At 34.0% G+C, this 25,151-nt stretch overlaps 1 protein-coding gene across 1 annotated transcript in view; it reads left to right on the top strand.

Annotated features, from left to right (window-relative positions):
- m (zona pellucida domain-containing protein miniature) overlaps positions 1–25,151 on the top strand; it is an 83,338-nt gene that overhangs the window by 22,850 nt on the left and 35,337 nt on the right. The window contains exon 3 of the mRNA XM_076119973.1: positions 12,902–12,977. Coding sequence (XP_075976088.1) covers positions 12,902–12,977 — 76 coding nt within the window. The remainder of the gene's footprint in view (positions 1–12,901; positions 12,978–25,151) is intronic.

Raw genomic sequence — 25,151 nt, 5'->3', positions numbered from 1 at the left:
TATTAGTTATTAAACGACGACTCAAAATACAAAGGTATTAAAAACAATGTTAAAATATATGCGAGCTGATTAATATTTCAATATCAAACGACTTTAATAAGTTAATTTCCTTATTCCTCAAGATACTATACTACGGTGGTCTTGATTAGCAATAAACATAGGCTTCAGGTTATAACTGTTTAAAAGCAGATAATTCAGCTTTATCTAATAGAAGGCTATGCAATACGATGTTTACAAGTGGTCCCCACGCATAGGAAATGTCGCGAGTTCCTGGAATAACGACGGTTCAGGAATATCGGACAGGAAAGCAATAATTGCTTTCGTAGAGTAAGATTAACTTCATACTGACGATGGACGATTGCGCGATTTCGTAGTGAGAATTGAACACTGATTGATGAAGTGCGCAATGTGTTTTATTTTTGAATTTTTTGGCTTATATTTTATTTTTCCATGAACGGTGGTTTATGTGAAGATTTTTTATTCGTGCATCTTACGTAGATGTTTGTCTTGTGTCATTAAATCTTTCAATTTAATGAAGGTCTGTAGGAAAATAGTTGTTTAAAATTTACTGATGACTGACGGTTATGATATGGGTCGTTAAATTATAAAGAAAAAAATGGAATGTACACCATTACATACTTTTTTCTACCTTGTCACAAAGTTTTTGTTAGTTACAAGAAACGTTATGAAAACTAAACGCAATCGTCAATATGAAGCTACTCTAATGCCACACTCAATCGTATCTTACCCGCAAGGGAAATAAGTAAAGTGAGATGGTAAAGCCAGTGCAGGATGCTATAATTGACTAGAAAATAATCCCTAAGTAATCTATACTCATGAATTAATTAAGTAATTTGAAATTATCGGTTAATGTACACCTGGCCGATATTTGTGCGGTTAATCGATATTATGGTAATGAATGGAATTTCAAGACTGCTTCATTTAGATAATTCGCTCACGTATTGCCTAAGGAATCTTGATATCGTATTTGATAATACTTACTTAACTATGCAATAATTTACTTGTGTAGAAATATAGTGGGTTTTAATAACCTGTAGTGATGATCAGATATCGATGTAACAATTTGGTCGTATATTCGATATATCGATATTAATATAACATTTAATATAAAATGTTCCTTGATAAACGAAAAATTCGGAGGCTTTCCGATCTGAAGATATAAAAATAGTTATAGTATAAAAGCTTGACTTCAAAGCTTGAGTTTAAAGAGTGGAGAAGGTAATGCATGTGTAATCTCATAAATACAAGTGATTTATAATGTTCCAGCTGCCTTATGAAAGTAAAAAATCTTCTTAGAATAAAGATTCCCTTTTTTCATATTATTTTTATCTAGATAAACCGCATTTATGAATTAATAACATCCTTTGAGGTGCAAAGTAGAGTGATCTTCCAGTAAACGAGCAACTGTATAGAAAAAGTCTATGGTTGTTTTTAAATGAAATTATTGACCACAAGTAACTGACCAAGTATTAAATGTTTTGCGATATATCATAAACAAGATATGAGTGTGTAATTTAATTGTAAAATGACTGCTAATATAACTCAATTAGAAGTAGCGCCGTTGGCTAGAAGGAAACTTTATTCAGTAAAGTGATTATAAAGTTGAAGATGTACTATTGCGATAAATTGAGGAAATATAGGGAGTGTACTATTATAACTGTGATAGTTTCTGACGGTGCTTCAATTTTATCCGCCCTTTTTAATAAAATGGGGGCAATTACACTAAAATGGGGACCTGTATAATTTCAGGAATGCTCGCTGAAATGGATAGGAGTTTTTTTTCTTTACTTTTTTCTAATAAGCAAAAACTATTATTGAATTGTCATGGAACTTGCCCATAAATACTTTAGAGATTGACAGAAAATGAATCTTTTCAAAGAGATAAAGTCATATAACGAAGATTATCTATAAAACTTAGAGTGTTCTAAAAATAATGATCAAATACAAAGTTTACAACCCGGACTTGGGTAGGCTGGAAGAATGACTGGGCTCAAGACCTTTCTCCTATTCCTAGAGTAGATCAAATCTTACACTACCTTACATCACAGATTCACTCATGAAGCTATATACTTAGCTCCATTATTCAAACGTGAGATCAATCATAAAATCGGCAACCGTTTCTTCTACGAACTAAAGCTTTCGTCTGATATGTTGATTGATTTATTATACACTACTGGCGTCAAACGCGTGAGGTTCATCGCGTGAGAAACAGTATTCACTACAATTACTTTCGAATAAAACTTTCTGTGTACCGCGGCTAATATAGAGCAGAAACATTAATCATTTATCTGATGTATTGAACTTTATTGAGTTTTATCCTTATAAAAACCTATGAGCGTGCGTAAGACTGAAATCACGGACTTAAATTTAAAACAACTAGTTCGTCTCTGGTGTAAAGTAAGATCACGAAATACCAATTGATGAGAAGTGTTTTCTAGAAAATACTTGTATCGGCTCAATTCCGGGCACATTATCGCAATTGGGACTGATATTTATAAATAACTTATTAAGACGTACTTGTTATCAAAGTGAACTACATTGTTGTCTAGCCGTCAAAGTAGGATTGAAGAAAGAAAAAAAGTATTGTGATCGAATGTTAAAATCGACTCTTAATATCTCTTTATTTTTAATTAACGACAGACGATTTAAAAATCATAATGTGATGTGTCCTGTAATTCAAATTCAATTCAATCATAATGTGATATGTCAAGTAAGAATGTTGATGAATTGTTTTTCATTATATCGTAAACATACGCTTTTGTATTTTTAGTTGAAATTATTATAATTGTTTATTATATGCATTATAAATCAATATAAAATTATGAGTTCATAAACTCACTTTACATTTCCGCTCTTAGTATGTTTATAACTTTACCACAGTGCCGCAAGGCGTCATCGTAGTTAGCAATCTCCATTACACTACACCTAGATCACGCAGTATCGTACAGAATTACTGCTAGCGATACACCAAGGGACTGATTCATAGATGAGAAATATCGCTGCATGTGTGGTTTATTGGCTATATGGGAATAAATGGTGACAGGTTCTATTGAATTTTAGATAGTTCTCATGATATGAGTAGCTAAATATATCTGTTATTATCATTATACTATGATGTTAAGGGTAATGTCGTATTGATATTATAAATCACATTCAGTAAAATTACACCAATTATTGTCACAAAACTTTTACTCTTTACAAAAAATAATACCCTTAGCTGAGAAATTATTCAAATCTTAGACTACTCAAACTTTAACATTACATGATCGCTGATTTAGTTTGATGTTTGATAATGAAATGAAACTGGTAGAAGATTTATGAGGAAAGTTTATACTAGACTATCCATTGAACTAATGCCAAAAATGCTTCCTTGTTAGAATTCTAAGTTGTGAAAGGACTTCTGTTAATCTTTATTTGCAGAAATCCTTGAGCATTTCTACGAGGAAATCGTAATATTGTATAACTGATTCAAAAATTACCTTCATAATTTGCCAATCGTGACGTTGCAATCTGTATCTTAAATAAGTGATTTTCTGAATGCCTCAAGGAACAATCATAACTAATATTGTGAGACTGTTTACTTGTTTGTTTGAACGCGCTCATCCAAGAAACTACTTATTCTATTAGAAATATTATTTTAAAGGAGGCAGCTTATGCCATTAGCCTTTAGCGCCAAAGGCTTCTTATTCTGCACGACATCGTACTCTACCAAGGTTCTTATGAATTGTTTTATACCAATTTATTAACGCCGGAGCATTTGTTTTTTTACCGTGAAAGATGTCTCTAAACAGACAGACTTGACCAATCTCTTAAAGCAATCTTGACCTTTATAGAAGAGAGAATATTTTTTTTGGGATTTAATCGATTTGTACAAGTTTTAGTTTATATACGCTTGGTCAATTAACTATAAATACCGAGAAAGTCGGGACATCTAGTAACAAATAAAGCATACTAAAACGTATAGTATTTACATTGTCATGTTCTCGTCACTAGTTCGCTGTGGGGTGTTCGTTTAGAACATTGATATTCCCACACAGTTCGTGATTCCATGCCGGTAGCTTTCAGACGGCAACATTGTTGGCAGCTTGATCAATTTGAAATTATAATTATGAGAGAAATTGTTTTATAATTTATGATGCATAAATATGCTTTATGTTTAATAACTAAGTGATTAGTGAGATAATATAAGCTATACCCAGTAGAAGCAAGCCATATAGTTTCCGTGAATATCTGAATAGACATTCTATATTTGTAAAGGGTATTGTGTCAACCAAAAAATAAAGTGATCACATAAAAGTAAAGCTTTTACGTTCACATGAATTGGTGGCAATTTCGTTATTTCAATCGCAATTCTATTTTACATATTTTTAGTGATATCAGATTCAATATTTGCGGGTTAATAGAAAGCGCATTCATTTATGATAGTCTAAATGAAAAATATCTACGCAAAACTACAATACAGGCCACATAAATTCACCCTAACCGCAACCAAGCACCTGTGTAGGTTTCTGCAAAATAACTCAGAATTACACACTGATACACAATTTATATGAAATATCATTAATATCTTATTGGCACGCGTTCGTGGTCAACTTTAACGGGGCGGTGTGGTTAGGCCGATCACACACTTGGGTGCATGTCGCGGCGACGCATGACCTAAACATGCGATTTTCTATAACTACCTTTCTTAATACATTTTAACCCTTCTGACTCAAATAATAGAGTTCAAAATCAATACAGCTATAGGGGTAAACATTCAGGTTGAATTATCCATAGTCATTGCTTTGAAGGATTAAGTCTATGCAATTAGTTCTAGGCTTGTAATTTTGATGTGCAGATTGTGGCTAATGCATGGTTTTGTTCAATGGTTCAATATTGTATTTATAAGTACATAGTCCCGTTTGAGATCGCGATTGACATTTAAACGTCCCACATGTAAATGTCAATTGGCACGTTCTGTTATCTTTGTATGTGTATCGCGTTTCATTGTATTAAGTTATTGCTTACATTTTGAATTTGTTTTACGAAGTGTTAAAGTCGTTGACATTAAGATGTTGTCTCTCACTTGAAAATTTCAAGTTAATTTTATATTATTTAATAAGAACTTGGCCAGAATTATTGACAAAACGCTATAGCCCCTAATTTAGAGAAATTATTAGTGACATGGTGTACTACCGTCAAAATAAGAGTTATAATGAAAAAAATATATTATAATTAATTTTAGACCTACTGGGGAAGATAGTTTTTCTGTCATCACTGTCGGTCATCGGCTATCAAGAAAAGCGCGTTCCGCGTTTTTTTGTTGTTTTGCACTAAGGAAAGATATCGTTAAAGTTTTCAATTACATTACGACAAAAAGATGCGACTTGTATTAATGTGTGGGGAACGCCTAAAACCGCGTTGGTGTTCAAGTAAATTTGATTGATGAAAACGTCCCACATTCCGGCTGACCAAACTTAATAATTCAAGGAAGAGGTAGAGAAAAAATGCGTGATTGTTACCTACTAAAACGGTGTGGGGTTCCGTCGGATTCATTAAAATATTCTCGTATTTTTTGCTTTGAAAATTATTGTTACGGATTACTAATATATTATACGATTATTAACAGCTATGCAGTTTCGAAAATGCCACTTATATGAATCGCAATTTTCTACCACCATCGACTATCGACAACTGGAATCAATTAGCGCCAGAAGAAAATCGAATTAGCGCCTGTAGTGCTCGGCGTAGGAACTATTTTGGCTGTTCATTTTAGATGTCAAACCATACACGTTGGTGACGATTGTAGAGAATCGCGCTACATACGTCATTGTAATGTGAGGTGTGTTTCTTTTCGGAATAGCCACACTAATTAAACTTTGTGCAAGTAATTGAGCAGTTTTGCATTTAATTTTATGTACAATTACGCCAGCAGGTTTAAATATAAATATAATCTAGAGCGTAGCATTTTTAATCGGCGTTTAATATTGATGTTTTCATAATAATTAGAAAAACACGATCTGCTATTATTTTAATTTCTGCACATTATGTATTTTTTTAACGTGCAATATTTTTTTTACGCAAAAGCTTTTTTTGCACGTAGTAGGAGATATTCCTATCTCATATTGTTGTGTGTGTAAGAATCCATACATAATATTTCAAAGCCTTAAAGTTGATATTAATACGGGTACTTTGCATAGAAACGTGCTTTACCGTAAAACTCCCGTTCGATGCAATTATCGATGAAGTTTGCCTTAATAGTGATCAAAGATAGTATCGCGACAGGAACTGTACAGAGGTCTAAGGTCTAACAACAAGTTAGTAGGACAATTATAAGTTCTCTATGAACTAACTTGTTATTACCGTATTTGGATTTTAAATTACTTTCTAAGAATGTATTTACAATTACTACATTTAAAAGTAAAATACAGAAAATGTATGTTTTTAATGACAGTATGAAAGCCTCATTGCTCTATAATAAAATGATTTAGTGTAACAATATTTACGCAGTTTCTAATTCAATCACGAATAAGAATAATTTAAGAAGTCAAACTGTTGAACGTGCAGTATTCGGGAAGTAAGAAGGAATAAATAACGCTACTACTAAAATTATGAGATATTGAATTAGTGAAATATTTATTATTGATATTACAAATATTTATTATTAGTATTACAATAGGAAAACCAACCAACTAATTACACTAACTTTGAATAAAAAGAACAACGTTCGATCTTTTACGCTACGGATTGAACCCTAACCCGCATCGGTGTTCAAAAGCGCCCCGCAACCGCGATAAGGCTGGCTCTCTGCCCTAAAAACCGTCTGATAAATAATAATTTATACAAAAACCTGCACGATACAGGAACAAGACAGTTATTAACACAGTGCATTATTACATATTACCTCTGAATAAATTATTGCGGTATGCGTTCAAATAAGCTTTGTAAGTTACTGGCTTTCGTGATATAGCATTTATTTGATTAAATAATTTGGGTATTGCAGTAATCGTCATTGCGGGTTGCAGAAATTATGTTTGTGTACTAAATTGGAAAAGTAATTAGGATTAAAAATTATCAAAAAATGTGATGCTGAATGAAGGTAAATTGCTTTACAAATGAAAATTCAAACGTAAAGTAGGCTTTTGTCATCCATTGGAAAAAACGGTTAAAGATAATTTATATTTTAAAGAATCTTTTGCACGACGTTTGACCGTTATAAATATTTTTTTATAGTCAAGCAGAAAGCTATTCGTATTTCTCCTTTTCGGCATGATATTATGAGCTAGATATAATAATCCCTACAATTATATATCGGGCTTTTGCCCGATTATTATTTATCTTGGGAAAAGGCTTTCGAAAATCTTCCACTATCACGATCAAGGCGAGAAATGTTGAATATTTATCATGTATGTACATGTCTAATCCAAACAGCAGGACAAAAACTAGAATTTACAATTCACGATTTATGTAAAGCACATCGCCACGATTTTGAATCGGTGTCGCGTAGACACGTACTTATATGTGTATTTTGTACATGTAGCGGGATTAGTAGACATTTGGAAACGTAATAGTAATCCTAGAAATAAAATATGAAATGTTAACGATAAAATCATAAGTTCTAGTTGCCACTGTGAAAAGGTATAGTCCTTACATCACCCTAATAATAAGTTGTAAAAGTGTACAGACATGGTAGGTCCATTTTGTCGAAAATTCTAGATCATTGTTATAGATATTAGAACGAAAGCTTATGTTCATATAAACGAGAATATAAAAAAATACGCTTTATTATAATTCCGCATACGACCATATTAGGAAGGCATCAAAATATTTTTTTAACAAGTTTTATATGTTCTAGTTTTGTAGCATTCCTACAACACAATACGTATACGAATATTGCATTAACGTATTCGTATTAGGGGAAATCGATATACAATCTAATCGAGATCGGCGCGTGCGAATCGAGAATCGAGTCATGCGATACGCTCCGCCGCATACGTTGAGTGATAATGACGTACTTTCGTTTTGAGATATGCGTTTATTGCGCATATTGACGCATTTTTGATGATAATTTCAAGTAAAACGTATTGATTTATGCTTTTCTTAACTACATTAGACTTTCTTTAATACATAAATAAAGTTTAAAATCGTTTTGCAATCAAATAAGACGTATTTAAAGCTAAATTAGGTTAACTTAAATTAAGTTTTCAATTATAGGCAGATAATGCGAATAAATTTAAATGCATTAGTATTCTATTATAAAAGCACAGCTTAATATTTTTTTAACAAACTTAGCTGACCGCCAGATTTATAAGTGCTAAATAAATATAATGAATTCCTTAATTTCACTATAGACATTAAACAAAATGTTTACTTAAACAACTCATTAATTCATTGAAAATCGAACAGGATGGAGCCAATGTGTAGACAGAGCCAATAGGCCAATACACGTCAAATATTTGTACAAACATCTATCCGTTAATCCATCGCATGTTGGCTGTATTTGCACCAACCATTTGTGTCTATTTGCAAACTGATATTTGATATAACCATCACTTAGAGGTAACGGGGAAGTTATTATAATGTCTCGGAAAAGGTTGGACACACCTGGTATTTGGTCGTGGCCGCCCATTACACCGCTGTGTAATTAGTTGTCACGAATGTTCTATATGTCAGCATGTTCGCTTGCAGAATGTGGTTATTAGAGATAGCGTGTGTGGTTGTGTAATTAGAAATATCAGGATTTGTGGGAACCCGGATTTTGTATCAGATGATAGGATTTCATTTCTCATAATTGAAAACTCGTTTTAAGTCACGAACACTTGGAAACTTACAATTCTTTGACATTATTAATTATTGAACGAAGTACCTACGAATTGCTCGTAAATCAGACCAGTAGTTAGCATCAACCACTTCTTGAAAGCCTAAAACGTTGGCGAGTCCGAATTTTAAATACACGATTATCTCTTGTAAGTTCTCTTTTAGACGCCATGAATAATTTTCCGTATAAAATTGTCAATAGTGACTAGTTAGAGCCGCAAGCACGCTCTTCAGCAACATAGTAACATTCAATGGCAATGCTAATTATACATTTGTGGCATGAAAACGCCACCCGCATTGTCACGTAGAGTCGCGTTCAATGCAATTTCTCCGGGGACGAAGCGTAAAGCTGACATAGTGCCAGTTGTAATCAACTTGTGGGTAACCCTTTTATGAATTGACAAAGGGAAACTAGGTGGCTACTGAATATTAGTTGCAGTAGCGCTCACCGGCTTTAAGTTTCCAATGAATATGAGTTATACACTATAAGCATGCATTTTGGCTTCGGTTGAAAGCTGTAGGTACCTATTTTTATTGAATAGAGTTCCATCACCGTGTCTATAAGTCGTATGTTCGTGATTAATTCTAAAAGAGGAAGAGGGCTGCTTGTAGATTAGTCTCGTTTTAGTAGATGTATTCAACTATTTTATTTTCGTTCTAAGAGAAGAAACGAGTCCGATGGTAATTGGTTAATTTAATTTATTTTTTTGTTTATAAAAGTGGGCGTCATAAGTTGATGAAAGATGGACTCAATAACTCTCGTACTCACATAAAGCCCGTTAAAACGTAGAATCGAGACTGTACAGAGTACATGCGGTGTAACAACATTCCTTATAAAGAATACGTGCAGTACTGACTCGACTGCATTAGACGAATACCTTCGAAACCCGAAGTCACGAATCAAACAGTATCTACATCACATGCCAATACGATAAGGGCACATGTCTTACGCCTTTGTAATGTGAGATGTGCCCTTTTCGAAGTATATTCAATTATTTATTAGACATCCAATTATTGAAGTACATATACTATTATCTTGTTGTAATAAATCTGTTTAATTGACAGCAATGGTTCCGCAGGGCGAGGAATAATTAATAGTTTTAATTCTCAAGCTATCTTGATGTGTTGGAATTCGTTATTAACTGCGACAGATGTATTTCTAATTGAATGTTGATTGTGTGCTGTGTTGCGTTTAAAAAGTTTTTGTATTATGAAATATCATAACCAAGAACCAAAAGGTCTTTAGGAGGTGTCGTATATTTTTAAAAATAACTGAAATTTTTTGTGTACGTTTTGGTGACCACTAGTTCTATAAATAGTTTTTAAACTAATGTTAAGTACATGATTTTGGGCCATTGGGATACACTCCAGACCTCTACCTCGTTCAGTTAGTACAATATTTTTCAAAGTACGTAATAACGTCAAACTAATCTCGTAAAAAATAGTTTTGAATAAAGAACTGAAGCTTAAGAGTTTGTGAAACTAAGCCTCTTTTATACAATACAGCTAGCAAATCCGTCGAATAAAACATATTGATTGCTTCCGTATCGAACAGCGACAACGGAACGATCTCAAAACACGATATTATCCAACTGACATTGACCATGGAACTGGCGGAGAGAAAGTATATTTTAATGTACAAATATTTCAAGATATCTTGTGGTTTACACAACAAATTATGAGATTGATATAAAACCTATTAGATAGTTTTTGAATGGTGAACGGTGAGTCACACCCACGCATTGAAAGGTTAATAGATAATACATAAATATGCGTTTGTGTTTGTTCGATGACATGTGAGGAATAATGGTTGGAAGATGGTCGCTTCTACTCTAGCCCCAGGTCTCATGGGATTGATTTTCGGGTACAACTGGTTGTCAAATAGTTGCGTTCCCTTACACCCGGTCTTTGAAATATTATTTATTGTTTATCTAACACCATTGTGAAAATATTAGCTCTATCTAATCATATCAAGTTTCTTGGTTATATAAGTGGAAAATTATTAAATGTGACCCCATTGTAGAAATAGATATTTTTCACATATCATGTACCTATCAAAAACTCAACAATTTCTTAAAAAAATATCTACGTAATACTTATTCTAGCCTTGTAATTTACTTATTCTATCTTATTCCTTGAGACTGTTATTTGGAATATGTGGGACCAGTAAGGTTTGTCTTAAAAACCACATTGGAATATCTTCTTCGTAAAGTTGTTCAAGTAATATTCTGTGTGTTTATTTAATGACTCACGTAAAATAAAAATTACTTTCGACTTTCTGATGGTATTTCAATTATAAAATAATTCGATTACGGATTTCCTTATGTCCTTGTTAAAAACGAAATCGGTTGCGATCATATCCGTCATTAGTATCATAATATTCTGTGGAATTACGTGTTCATAAATTACTGTAAAATTAAGTTTAAGCACTTGCACTTTTTAAATACAGTAAGTTATAATTTTCCTGTAATAAAAATGAAAAGTTAATGTGTTAAAAGAACATTTAACATTTATCCCACGGCTGGAACTCACTGGTTTGTCATCCCCGAATGAATATCGGTTGTCTTAAGGCTGGTTTTAGTGTCACGCTGTCCGTCAGCACAAACTACATATTTGTAAGCGTTTTTGAAGAGAACTAGCGACATAAAATACATAAACATTAATTTGTTGTCACTATGTGTCACTATGTTTGTGAATTACTCTGTAAAGATATCTTTATTTCCCGTTTTTAATGAGAAAGTGAAGACTAACAACCTTTGTCCTAACATTTCTTGGTATTAAATCCCTAACGGATTATTAGCGTACATGACAGCTGGGACAGACAACTTAATACTATGCTTTTCCATGGTATAATAGAGATGTAACTGATTATAGGTAATGTATGCATCTAGGACTTGACCTTAGCAAAATGGCTTAGATTCGCCTTTCTATCTCTCTAGATATAGTTAAATCCAACTAAGATTATAAACGCGAAAGTTTGTGAGAATGTTTGTTACCCTGCTGCGCAAATACTACTGAATGGGTTTTGGTAAAATATGACGCAGAAATTGCCGCTTTCCAGTACACTGTTTCTTTTCAAAGACGATGCCGAGTAGCATATTATGTCAGAGCTGTAATGTACTGCATAGAGTGCATAGTAGCTATCAAATTGACATATTGTGTATATCAGTTGACCACTACAGTCATATTATTATACAGAATACGTATGCTAAATGGACAAATATAACCTTCCTACTCAAGTATCTTAATAAAACTCGTGGCTAGTTGGGCCCATCGGTCGAAAAGCGTTCAGTGGGTAAAGTAATTTTAACGCTGACATTCCATAAGTATATTGGTGGCCGCATAGTGGTATTCGAACTGAACGTCTCCGTGCTTTGGAGGACACGTAAAAATTCGGTTCTGGTTGCTGTCAATAAAATAACAGCCATTAAGCCATATCAAAGGCCTTTGGGTGGTTTAAACAACTTTGAAACTAAGTTGACCACTAATCATACGACGAATGAATGAACTAAAGTCTTTGCAAGCAGTCGCAGGCAGAAGTTAGTTTAAGAATAAAACGACAAACTCCGTTGATAATATTGTCGGCAATGACCGCGATCGTTTTCGTTGCGAGAAAGCAAATCGTACTGGCGGCAACCCGTGCAACTAGTTTATAAATACCACTTTATTTATTCATATTATTTTCACTTATGTTAATCGTATAAATTCTCTTTAGCTCCTGTGAACTATGCGATGTCCGGTTAGAAAATTATTAGCATTAAATTATGATATTTTTCAATAAAACACCAAATATGTTTTGGTGACCTTTTAGGACTGTTGTTTGGTTTTTTTGATGAGGTAAAAGTTGGAAAAATGTAAATGTGTAACAGAACACTTTTATAATATCTTAGTTGTGAAGCTACTGACTAACCAAGCGAGCTTGTTTATTTTTATAAAATACTGCTAGCTACAGAATTATTGAAAACGTTTCAAAAGTTTAATTTAAAAGCGTAACAGATAATTAGGTTGGCACTCCTTTTGCTTTAGGGGTTAAAATATGAGAATTTGTGTTTATGCGTGTATTAAAGGTTCATTTCTTTTTCAGGTCCAAAATGGCATCAGATGTTGCGTCACATATAAGAAAAACGTCTTTTCTATGGCTAATCCTAGCCTTAACGAATGTAAGTGAAATTTTCGTATACCTTAAAATCATCATACACACAATATAACCGCAAACCTTGCCTATCAGACAAGTAACCTGTATGCTATAAACTGTTTAAAATGTTAACTTGGCAGCGAATTCTCATGAACCATCTGCACATAGGTACGCTTACAGGAATAAAATGTTAGAATTCAGTATTGGAAGTCTACATTTCTATCTTAACAATGCCGTTTGAAACTATAGCCGAAGGAAAACTAGCCTCAAAAAGTCAAAACAAAGGTCCACTGGACATTTGTTCTCAAACGTGACCGCAAAGAATAGTCCAGAACCAAAGTGTCGTAAAGCACAATTGCAGTTCACTTCTGGCTGTCTTTTTGATTGCAGTTTATGTGACACGGACAAAATGCGACTCTCACAGTTTCACGCTGGAGTTAAAGAAAATGTGCTAGTATTTTGTTCAGGATCATGTTTTTTTGGACAAGCTGTCTAGTGGTTTTATTGTAGCTTTAGATTTTATTGTCCACAGAACGATCCTCGGACTTTCTTTTAAACGCAATGCACTTATAGCATTTTATTTTAGACGTTTAGCACTTAATAAAGTTAAGGATATACGGGTTCTTGTTTAAAGCATAAAGTTGAAAAATAGCACTTGTATTTTTGGGTCCCTTTTTTCCTTTTTTTTGGGTCTTTTTTTTGGGTCCTATTAATTACAAAATGCCAATTTGTTGATTGGAACCATACGAATGTTAACCAAGCATCAAAGCAACTACTGAGTTAGGTTAGCTTAGGCAGAAAAAAAAACGACCAAAATATTACTGCTATAAACTCATGTTTTATGAATCGTCAGAACCACTTCAAATAAATTGTCAATTAATTACTTGCAAAATATTTACTTTTACTTGTCGCGGTAAAATAAACTCAAAATTTAAAAACGATCAGATTTCACGATGACTTCGATTTATATTTTACCTGTCTAGACTTAAGTGTTTAGAAATCTAACACTGTTGATTGAGAGTAGCGGAGCGTAGTACGGGGCGTGTAAGCTTTGAGTTAGGTTGGCCACATCGGGTCGGCATTAATCAACCAAACCAAGCCGAGCGGTAGAATCGAACATGTGTAGATTAATGCTTGGGAAAAATGTCACTTGACATCGCTGCACCTGAATGTCTAAATCCCGAACTACTTAATAACTAACTACTAAATGATCGAACCCGAAGGAAATGCTCGATCGGCACAAGCCGAACAAGTGCAGTAATTGTTTTCCGTCGGATTTGTTGTTCGATTAATACTGCCGAACCGAACGTGTGGAACGTATAAATATGAAGTTAGATGTATTTACATTTCAATAATGTAAAGCGCAGTGCTATCCTTCAGTATTAGCTAGGCTAGGCTAGGTTTGCATATAGGTTTTACTACTTACGTTCCAGGGAAATTAGTTAAAGAAATGGTTAAATTCTAGGCAGGCGCAAAGCATAAGTTTGTGTGTTTTTAGCCTTTAAAATAAAAGAAAAAGACCATTCAGTTTCTAAATGCTTACTTATAAAACGCTCCTAAAGCGGATAAAATTTTATTTTTTTAATGCTCGGTCGATGTCATTCCGAAGTTAGTTCCGAATTTCACCACTTGTCAATTTAGGCGCTAAATACTTGAAATCTGCTAAGCGCTCAGCGATTTCCTGGAAACCCGCTTATCTCGTGTCATTGCTTCAAAACTAGTAAAAGTTTTAAAATGACTCGTCCGAATGCTAAAATATGTCGATTTAATACATCATACGCTTTCAATTTCAATTCAAAACGTGAGAATGAATTACTTGAATTAAAATACCGTAATAAAAGCAAGATTGGAACAAATTCTAAACGATATTGAAATAATTCATTTTATAGTGTTTGATGTTGATTGATTGATATTGATTGAAGTTATTAATTGTTCTAGAATTGGTTTATGTCTGTTTAATTGGGATGCTGTTGTTTGTATGCTATTTTTAGTAAATATTATGTGCTATTATAAAATGCCTTGTAAAATATATCGTTAAAATTCTCCACCTTTATTCTGCTCGTTGATTTCTGTAACTGCCTATATTAAAATTTCTTTATTAAATAAACAACTGTTGCCCAATAAATTCTCGTAATTGGCATAGATTATTTAAAGATGCACATTGCACACTCACTAGTAATAAAAACCTGTGTTTTGTTAATGGATTCGCTTATTGATGGGAGGGATTCGGATTTTTATTATCTACATTTTTTTATTCTGTGTATTATACTATTCCTGAACCTATCTTTAGGTGCCAATATTGGCATTGTTAACTTGAACTGCCAGTAAAAGAAAAATGGAATATCTATATATTCTAAATTCAAATGCCACTAAGCGTCCGTTAACAACAAAAAGCCGACCTAGTAGACCATTGAGTAAGCAGAATCGAAACGCCGTCCTTGGCGAGGTCGCCATTATAAACCGGCTATATTTAGTACACACAACAACAACCTGTAAGTTGGCTATGAAGTGACGACTTTCACATTTGGTCGGTTAGTTTTGTGCAGTGTCCGCTCCATTTGACGTGGTGTCGGCGCATGCGCGTCCGGTGGCACACATAGCGGACATATCGCACGCTAACTAGACCAAGTTAGTAAAAACTTACGGATAGACTTAGTACTGTTCGCAGAAGTAAAAGCGCGGCTCAATTAATTTTCAATCGGTATGTTTGTCCTTTTCCTACTTTTAGGTTTAGATAGAGAGCTTTGATACTGAAGATAAACATAAATAAATTTTCAATCAAAGGTATTTTAACTTCGCATTTGTACAAAGCTTTTCAAACTTTATTAAGTACTTAGTAATCATGAAAATTGCTTTGTAGCCATATAAATAAACTAGCGTTTTGCGCCTATGGTTTGAAATTAGCTGTTAATTTTTATATCCATTGGTATTGTTTTTCTGACGTTACTACACAACGGTTACGCTTCTAGGCAAGAATGTAACAGTATTTATCGGGTAATTTCTGATTAAAACTGAACAATGAACATGATCTTAACTACAGATAAGATTAAACGAAATTTCAAGAGGCTTTTTTCAGAGATGTTCATTAAAATTTCTGAAACGCAGTAAATATCTCTTTACTAGACTTATTTGAAGTCTATGTTACTAGATTTTCAACATTGATATACTTATTTGACTGCACTAGGACATATTATCTAATATACCATAAAATTCTCGCGTCACAGTTTTCGTTGCCATACTCCTCCGAAACGGCTTGACCGATTTTGATGAAATTTTATCCGGTATCTATGAGAATCGGCCAACATCTATTTTTCATACCCCTAAGTAACATTGTTTTTTTTTATAATTATGGCAAGACCACGTGTGCCGGGTCAGCTAGTTTTTAATACTTCTGTTTTTTTTTTAACTTTAACGCTATCTCTTGCAACGAAGAATCAGACCAGAAATTAAACAATTAAACTTTTCAATCATAAAACGTTTTCGTTTTGTTAGTAGAATGTAAAATACCATTGGAAGTAGCTGTAACAGTAGTAACGGCTACTCAAAGCGGCGCATTCCTATAAAATCATGAGTGATAAAATTGTACATCGTTTAATTGTTAACGATTGCAGCCAATTAAAACTAAACTCTTATTGCATGTTTTTGTATACGAATTTTGTGTTTCGGATACAATTTATTTTCATTGAGAACAGAATATAAACAGTTTTATGTAGAGTAATTGTCGGTAAGAAAAATACAATTTCGGACGGCATTAAACTCCATTATCTACTAACACCCCAATGTATCATATATATATTATACTTACTTTAATAACACAGATGACAGAAGCTATAAAACTATATTTCCATACCTTGTTGACAGCCTGATAAATTGTACTCGCTCCGTTTGTTCTGGCACATGCAGCATTTTGGTAGTAATATGTCTATACTTTTACTTTAATTTCAAATTAAAATGTAGTTATTGCTTCAAAACCTGTACTTTCCCAAGGTATGGCAAAAATTTACCCTAAACTCCTTCTTAATCCTCAGCCAATTCCTGCCAACGATCCAGATAGGTTGAAGTTTTCATGCCAACGCATTCTTGGCCTACTGTGTCATCGTCCCTAAACTTATTATGCTTAATTTTGATAAGAAAGCAATACCCGTAAGTGGGGCCACAAGCCAAAGCTAGTACTTACATTATAAATCAAGCATCTACTCCATAACTTATTCCATCTTGAACCGTTAAGTGAGTGTTGGAAAACTATTAATCATGAAGGAAATTCAACGAGCCAGTACTTAGGTTTAATAATAAATAATCAGCAATTTATTTACTTGGATTTAATGCGTTTGTAATATAGACGCCAGACTGAATCACTAAGCCTTTATAGTGAGTTTATACCAAGATAACGGGCCAGATAATTGGCGAATCAAAGTTTTATTATGTTTATTGGACTTTACGTGTGAGAGAGTTGTAAATCACGATGTTTCCGTTGATTTTCTATGAAAACATTTACAACTCATTTCATGGCTATGGTTGTATTTTAAATTAATAGAATTTATGTCCCTATGCGTGCACGATGGAAATGCCTTAGTTGAGAACTGTCGAATGAAAAGCTTATACCCTTTTCTTGCGCTTTCTACATGAACAAAATCTGTAACTGTCCTTGTTAAGTTAAATGACTAAATATAGAGAAATATCCACATGTTATTTAACTTTCTATTGGTTTGTAATAGAATCGCTATGACTTGTTTTTGCATTTACAGATATACCTACCTCGCGTTTACGATATTACAATACATTTAGAGTCGTATTTACTAAACTAAACCTATTTAAATCGTCATCGAATATTTTACACACAAGTTTCAACCTAAATATCATCTCATTACTTAAAAACAAAAACAGTATCGCTCTAAAATTGCCAACAAACAATAGAATTTGATAGCGGATCCCGGGTGCGATAAGATAATGCTGTGTAATGAGGTTGTATCGGCTGCAACAACCGCATCCACGAGCACTTAGCTCAATACCAAACTTGTTGGACAGGGCTACCGCATGCCTCTATTGCCTCTATGTGGAAAACAAAACGACCTTAAACAGTTTTAGTAAAAGTTGAAAGTGCATTCTATACTCAAGTATCCGCAAATGAGCTCACTGAAAGTTTCGATTGCTTTATTCGATTCTCACGTTGTAGAATTGCCGTTTGATGTTTCAATAAATATATAAACAGAAATTAGAATTTGTATTGGGTTTTCAAACATATTTTCGATGACGTTCTCCTACATTATTTTCTGTGTCTTTAATTAACCATGCTCGGTATGAAATTGTCGGGATTACCCCTCTAGATTTAAAGATAGTGTTGCACAAATTTCAACAACAGTTTCAATAAATAAAACTTTTTCAATCTCAACAAACAAGCACCGTCAAAAGAAGCCGCGCAAAAACCAGACAGAAATATGCAAGTAAAATAACAGCGAACGTTCAAAGTAATTAATAAGAAATAAGATGATGAATCCGATAAGAAAGTGAATTAATAACTGAACACATCTGATGTGACTCGGGTCACCGGTCAACGTGCGTATGTGCTGATACGTAACTCAACGTTCGCGACTCGATAATTACCGGCTATGAATGAACACTGAATGCTCTTGATGCTTAATGATGCTGCAGAAATTATTTTAATTAATTTTGATATTGACATAAATCAAACGCTGCAATTTATTCTCGGTTAAATATTCGCTAGTGCTTTGCTTCGGACGCTGTACAGTTTATTTGAGTTAGCATTTTTTACGCAGTTATAGCAAAAACTTTAAGCTTTAGTAAATGAGGCCCCAGTCTAATGCCGGATGTATAATTTCCATAACATACTTAAGATTCACTCATTTATCAAGTGTGAAAAATAATTTATCATCGTCTTTCACGCCGAAACGTGACTACCGTTGCGACCGTAAAAAATATTTTCCGTGCCTAAAAATAAACCGGGCAATGTATAATCGATCATTAATAAATTACCGTTTGAATACGCCTACTGACTTCCCGGCTACAAACTTTAGGCAAATCAAATAAATTACGATGCATATCTTATGCAGTTGCATACACTTGACCAGCCCTGAGGCACCCGTCAAACGTCCATTCCTACACGTCCTGCCAACATGTAATGGTTTGCGAAAGCCGTGTGAACCCCTCTTGTGACCCATTGTACCACACGTACACCACCTCAATTATCTACGAGACTAATTACTTACCGGCACAGCTCAGAATACCAGTAGTTTCCTTCCAGCTAATCGTGGCAAATTGACTGCTTCTTCGTCATCGATTATTTTCTTTTAACTTCGAATGAGATAATTATAGCGCGGTTTCCATCGGATGCCGCAGGCGATTTTTACTGAGGTGTTAAATTGACTTCTACTAAATGAATCTTAATTAGACGCTTGTCTAAACAACTTTTTTTTACAAGCATGACGCGATATGTTCAAGTAGCCATTACGTCGAAAAGGAATGTCAATCGTATGTGGCCATCTGTAAGATAAAATTCTGAATTTTTGCAAAACGAGGATTTATAATGAGACAGTTGATTTATATCGCGACGTTACAGGCTTGTGTGACTTGAATCCAGAGTCTTGACCTACACTCCACACTTATCATCTAAGAAAACACTTTGAATATCATTAAGCAAAGGTTGAATTTATATAAACCTATTAAAGTATCAATCTCGTATAGAAATTTCTCTCTAATAAACGTTTGCCTTTGAATCTTTGGTGTCTTCGTTAGCTTTCTTCGCGTGCATCTTGGTTCAGTTAACAGATTTCTCTAAGGTTACTAGTTTACAGGTTCAGAATGCAACAGGAGTTGCAGTTGCAGTTTCCCATGAATAAAAGATTAGAGAGGCTCGAACAATAAGAATGGAAACGCGTGATCGGAATGATGGAAGTGTAACGGTCTCAAATTTGCCTATCCACGGATTCTGATGAATATGCAGATCTTATGACTAGGATGACGCCTTGTCGTGGAATGCTAACGGTTGGTATACTTCGACAATGAATCTTGTCACATAGGTTTTACTATCGAAAGTAATATGAATCCGGTTTGCGAAGACGTCCGTAAGATTCGAGAGAACATAAACATGTAAACACGTGAGGCGGAATTAATGCAACTACACATTCTGGGATAACAGGATTGAAATATTGTGATGTAAGTTCAATGTCATGTATCGGCATAATATTCGCCCTGTGGAACCAACTGCAACTTTTTACGAAATTTACATAAGTAACCAATAGTTTATGACTTAATAGTAAAGCAACACTATTTCCTTGCCAATTTTCAGAATTAAAGTGGCGAAGTACCGCTATTATTTATGTATTAACTAATCTACAAAATGGATGTTTCTAGTCTCTGCCTATAAGTGCGTAAGTGCGTATTTTTTATGTACATGTATGTTGTCTACAAGATATACATTCCATTTTTGTATGTATAAAGAGAACATAAATACACAATATACTGAATATCATCAACGATAACTCTACTTTATTGAATACACAATTTTCTTGACTGTTTTCTCCAGTGACTTGTTTATCTCTTATCTTATCTGCGATCAAGGATAACGGGTGATACGACTAGTGTTTATTTTTCATTCGTCGCGTCATTAACACGGACATTCTCAACATGAAACTTTATTAAGACAAGTACGACCGCGTAGTTAACTTTACAGAATTATGGTGACAACTTGTGGGCATCACGGCGTAAAGAAAAATGTTATGGGTTTTTTGGGTTAACTAATGGTATTCTTCATTTCTTTGGTGTGCAGGAAAATATAATTTTTAAATATCTTGCTGGTTTTTTAAAATTCATTACAATTATTAGAACGTAGTAAAACTGACAAGCAAATGACTAAGTTCTTAGGAAAGCCTAGTATAACTCACATGCTTTACAATACTTTAAGTTATTGTATGTGACGTTATTCAAGGATTTTTCTTCATTCATTGATACCTTAACAATAATTCATTACATTTTTATCGATAAATTTGGGTAACTAATTGCAATAGGTGTCAAGTTTACTTCTTCATAAATAAAGCTTGCATTTTATTTCAACACTACCTAATAGTCAATCAACGGCGTCTGCTAATTGCCTAGAACTCCGATGTAGTTAGAGGCTAGTAGTTCTGAAGCCTAATTGTTCACGATCGGTCTCCTTTCAGTCAAGATGTTATCACCTTGTAGTGGTCTTCACACCTGCCGTAAGTGCGGTTCCACACTCCCCTTATAGCTATCGGCTTTGTTATCTTCCCAGTTAATGGTGTAGCCTTTAATTAGGATAATAAACCAGATTTGTGGACCCGACTTTATTGAATTCTGTTGCTGTTTGAACAATTTCATTCGGTGTTGATTTCATTTGATTTGGTGACGTACAATATCGTTTTCGATATTCGATTCGACTGACGGTGTGACGCATAAAATTACTTCATGTTTTGATTACTGTCGCGTATAATTAATAAGGCAGATTATATTTTACATTAAAAAAAATGCCTAGCCCTCGCTCAATTCGAGAAGAGACCCTTGCCCAGCAGTGGGACTTGGAATGGGTTAAATACAAAAAAAAAACAGTATTTGCATTAGGGAACCAAGAAGGACAAGTTTTTAATTATTGGTGACTGTAGTGACACCTTCAAAAATACATTTACCAAACGACACGATTCAATTTGCGGATAGAGTTCCTACGCTATGACAGCTAAGTAATTTAAGTTAACAAGTCGCAACACCATTCGAAGTCTCATAAAGTCCGAGCAATAAACTTAACACAATGACGACACATTGTCTAGTGCAGGTCACGACAAATTGTTTTAGTTATAAGGGCCGTAGAACATCGCAAGCATTTGACATGCGTGCACGCAACTGCAGCTCGATTCTCTACCATTACCGACAACCGGCTAGCTATCGAGACATTTTGTATGAAAATGTAATCAGCGCCTCTAACGGGCGTCGTAGGAACTATTTTGGCGCTACATTTTAAATGTCAAACTTTCGGTACAAGACATTTCCGATGGTAGGGAATTCCGCTACTGTTTTAATTTATAACATTCAAAGATGATATTTATCAGCTTCCATGACGCGCATGCTATGCGATTTGTCTGACTGCATCAATGCTGCATCACGTTTGAGTGATGGTAGGTTCTAACTTACTTAAGACACGCCCGTATTTTTATACAGCGTCCAGTTGCAGAAAATCACGCTTCTGAGGTGCTTTCGGTACTGTATCCGACTGCTGATCATGACATCTCGGGTTACATTCCCACGAGGGGCAGAGTACAATTGATGATTTCTAATTATAATTCAAAACCTCACCGACACTCCACGAAAAGTATAAACATAATATTTATGATACGTTAACAATCAATATTAAATACAATAAAATATTGTCAAGTACTGTCAGCTTTCACTCAGGCAAAGTCATTTGCAGGCATTTATCACATTTAACAACAAACGTCTAACAGCTCACTCAAAGGCAGGAAGTTATTATTCATCACTATTATCTACTTTATTAGTAAAAATAGAATTCTATCGAAGGATCCAAGGAAAAAAAATCTTTAAACCGCCTTTTTGGGTGCGAAATGCTAAAAATGCCGATTTCTTGCTATTTTTGTATGATTCCGCTTCAATGCCTAGACTAGCTGCGCGAACAATGATGAACATAATGTTAGTAAAAGCTAAGGAGTAACCAGAGGTGTATGAAATACAGCCGCGTTCACCATTTACAATGTTAGTTTAATGTCAAACCGGGCACGCTACCAAACTTCGAAATATCGTCGTAGTTGTATTCCCTACCACAGTCACAGTCAATGCTGCACAAAATACTGCCAATTGCTACCAATCGATTAGGAAACGCAGTCCACAATTTCCTATTCGCTAATTAATCGAATACCACTGTAAAGTTTATGAACCATTCAACTGTTATATAAAATGGAACAATCTGTTTGATCGTAGTTCATGAAGTGGGGATTGTATTACAGAATTGCTGTCCAATGTTACATTGTAAGCAAGAAATGTTCTAGCTAAATGTAGTCGGATCGAACATGTTTATTGATTCATTCATAGATAGTTGATTATTTTAAGCGTTGGATCCAATGCAATCGTTGTTACTTGTACAAATCTAAAAAGGTCACTTGATTAGGAAATTTTGATGATTTTGTGTCGAACCTTTGAACTGCAAAATGACTTAAAAGTGTATGTTATTTTAAAACAAATTGGGTAGGCTCAACGATATAGCTTTCTATATAAAATATGTCATAATCTACTTGATAATTTTAATAGTGTTTCGTAAACTGGAAAACAAAGAACAGCCATTTCGAAACACTCAAAATCTTCTATTCTTCCTAAGTAAATTTGGTCAATCGCTACTCCAAATCTGACTTAATAGTATTGGTAAATCAAATGTTAGTTCTTTGTTTTATTATAATGTATACAACTCTTTACAGTTTAACACTTGACCAATAACACCCACGAGCATTTAAATTAAACACTTACATTGTATTTGAATTACAACTTAGAAAGCGATTAACATTGTTTAAACTGCAATTAAAACTAATAAATCTGTAAGAGGCAACACTCGACTGAGAATTATTTATCTATCGATAGAATTGGGACTTGCTGAGAAGTTCATCGTAGTCATAATGTACTTGGTAGAGAGTTGTTACAGGGTAATAAAATCTTAAAATTTTTTTTGTTTACCAACAAAGTAATTTGATCTATTAATGGTAAAAGAATAAGGCCGAGCGGAATTGTGTCTTTGCTATTTTTTTAAACCTGTCGAACCTCTACTTGGCCTGGGCTGGAACGGATAAACCTTAATAAATGATACACTCAAACGTTCCTCCTCAATCACTCTATCTATTAAAAAAACTTGTATCAAAATCCGTTGCGTAGTTTGTAAGATCTAAACACACATAGAGGCATACAGGACATTCGACATACAGCGGAAAACTACTTTATGTTTTTCTATCTAGTGATAAACAAAGCCTGAAACACAACAAGGGACATACCTACTTTCTAAGATTAAGCTACGAATAATAGACATTGTAGCGTTGATAAATGTCCAAAAGTAAAACAGTCTCAGAAATAAATCGAGAAATTATTCAGCGTACGCCAATGATAGGGCTCACAATAACAACTTATTTCTTACCACCACTTTGTTAGAACCAAAGGCCCCATCAATGAATGAACAACCTATAATAAATACGAACATTGTAGTACTCGCTACGATCTGTCCAAGGCCCCAATTTGTACGTCATTATCAATCCTATAGCCCGATAAGAGCTTGAACGTGTAATTTATAACTCATAACAAAATATGGCGGCAAGATATAAATAGAAGAAATGAAGAAACAGAATGATAATCACCAAATTACAGGCTCGAAACGTGCGTTTAGGTGATACTTAGAAAGAAATTCGGTCAAGTGCATGTTCGCTCGCAAAAAAATGTTCCGTAACTTTTTCTCTACCTATTAATTTTTTTTCGAACAAACGGGTTCGAATTACAATCGTCGATGCGTGACGTCATATGGTAGGTCCGATCACTTAAATTTTTATGAGTTTGTTCTTTCGTACGTGCTTGAAAGCGAATTGAGGAAAATGTTTTAGTTAACTCATCTTATAGGTACTTTGAAGTTATAGTTTTATTGGGAAAAGAAAATAGCTACAAGAATAAGGAATATCAAATGTTGCAAGTAATCATTTATAAATGCGTCTCTTCATAAGAAATAGGTAACGGACAATAAATTAAATTGTTTGTACTGATTATGCGCATGAGCGGAAAGACAAAAAATATCGAATTATCTGGGAACAAACGGGTTCGTTAAACATTATTATTGCTGTGTCAATATGTGAAAAAATATTATTAGACAAGTAATATAATCACGTGATATTATCTTTCATGAAAAAACTAAAGTTGCCGATGATGATGAGTGTTAAATAAAATAAAACCAATTTTATAAAGTTTTGTTATTTTATCAGCCTTTTAGAGTGTGTCTCTATAAGAGTATCCAAATAAACATATGGAATACGACCATTTTGGATGAATTAAAGCTTAGAGACTTCAATACATGCAGAGAAATATTCTCGGCTGTAATAAAAAGTAAAGCCGTGTTCAGATTCCTTTCCCGACACAAAATAGGTAAACGGGTGTTTAATTTTAAGTGACGAAGCTAAGATTGAACATGCGAAGTTGATTA

The sequence above is a fragment of the Anticarsia gemmatalis genome, chromosome 11 (genome assembly GCF_050436995.1).
Source record: "Anticarsia gemmatalis isolate Benzon Research Colony breed Stoneville strain chromosome 11, ilAntGemm2 primary, whole genome shotgun sequence".
NCBI lineage: Eukaryota > Metazoa > Arthropoda > Insecta > Lepidoptera > Erebidae > Anticarsia > Anticarsia gemmatalis.
The sequence above is the reverse complement of the archived record's forward strand: the minus strand, read 5'-3'. Positions and strand labels throughout refer to the sequence as shown.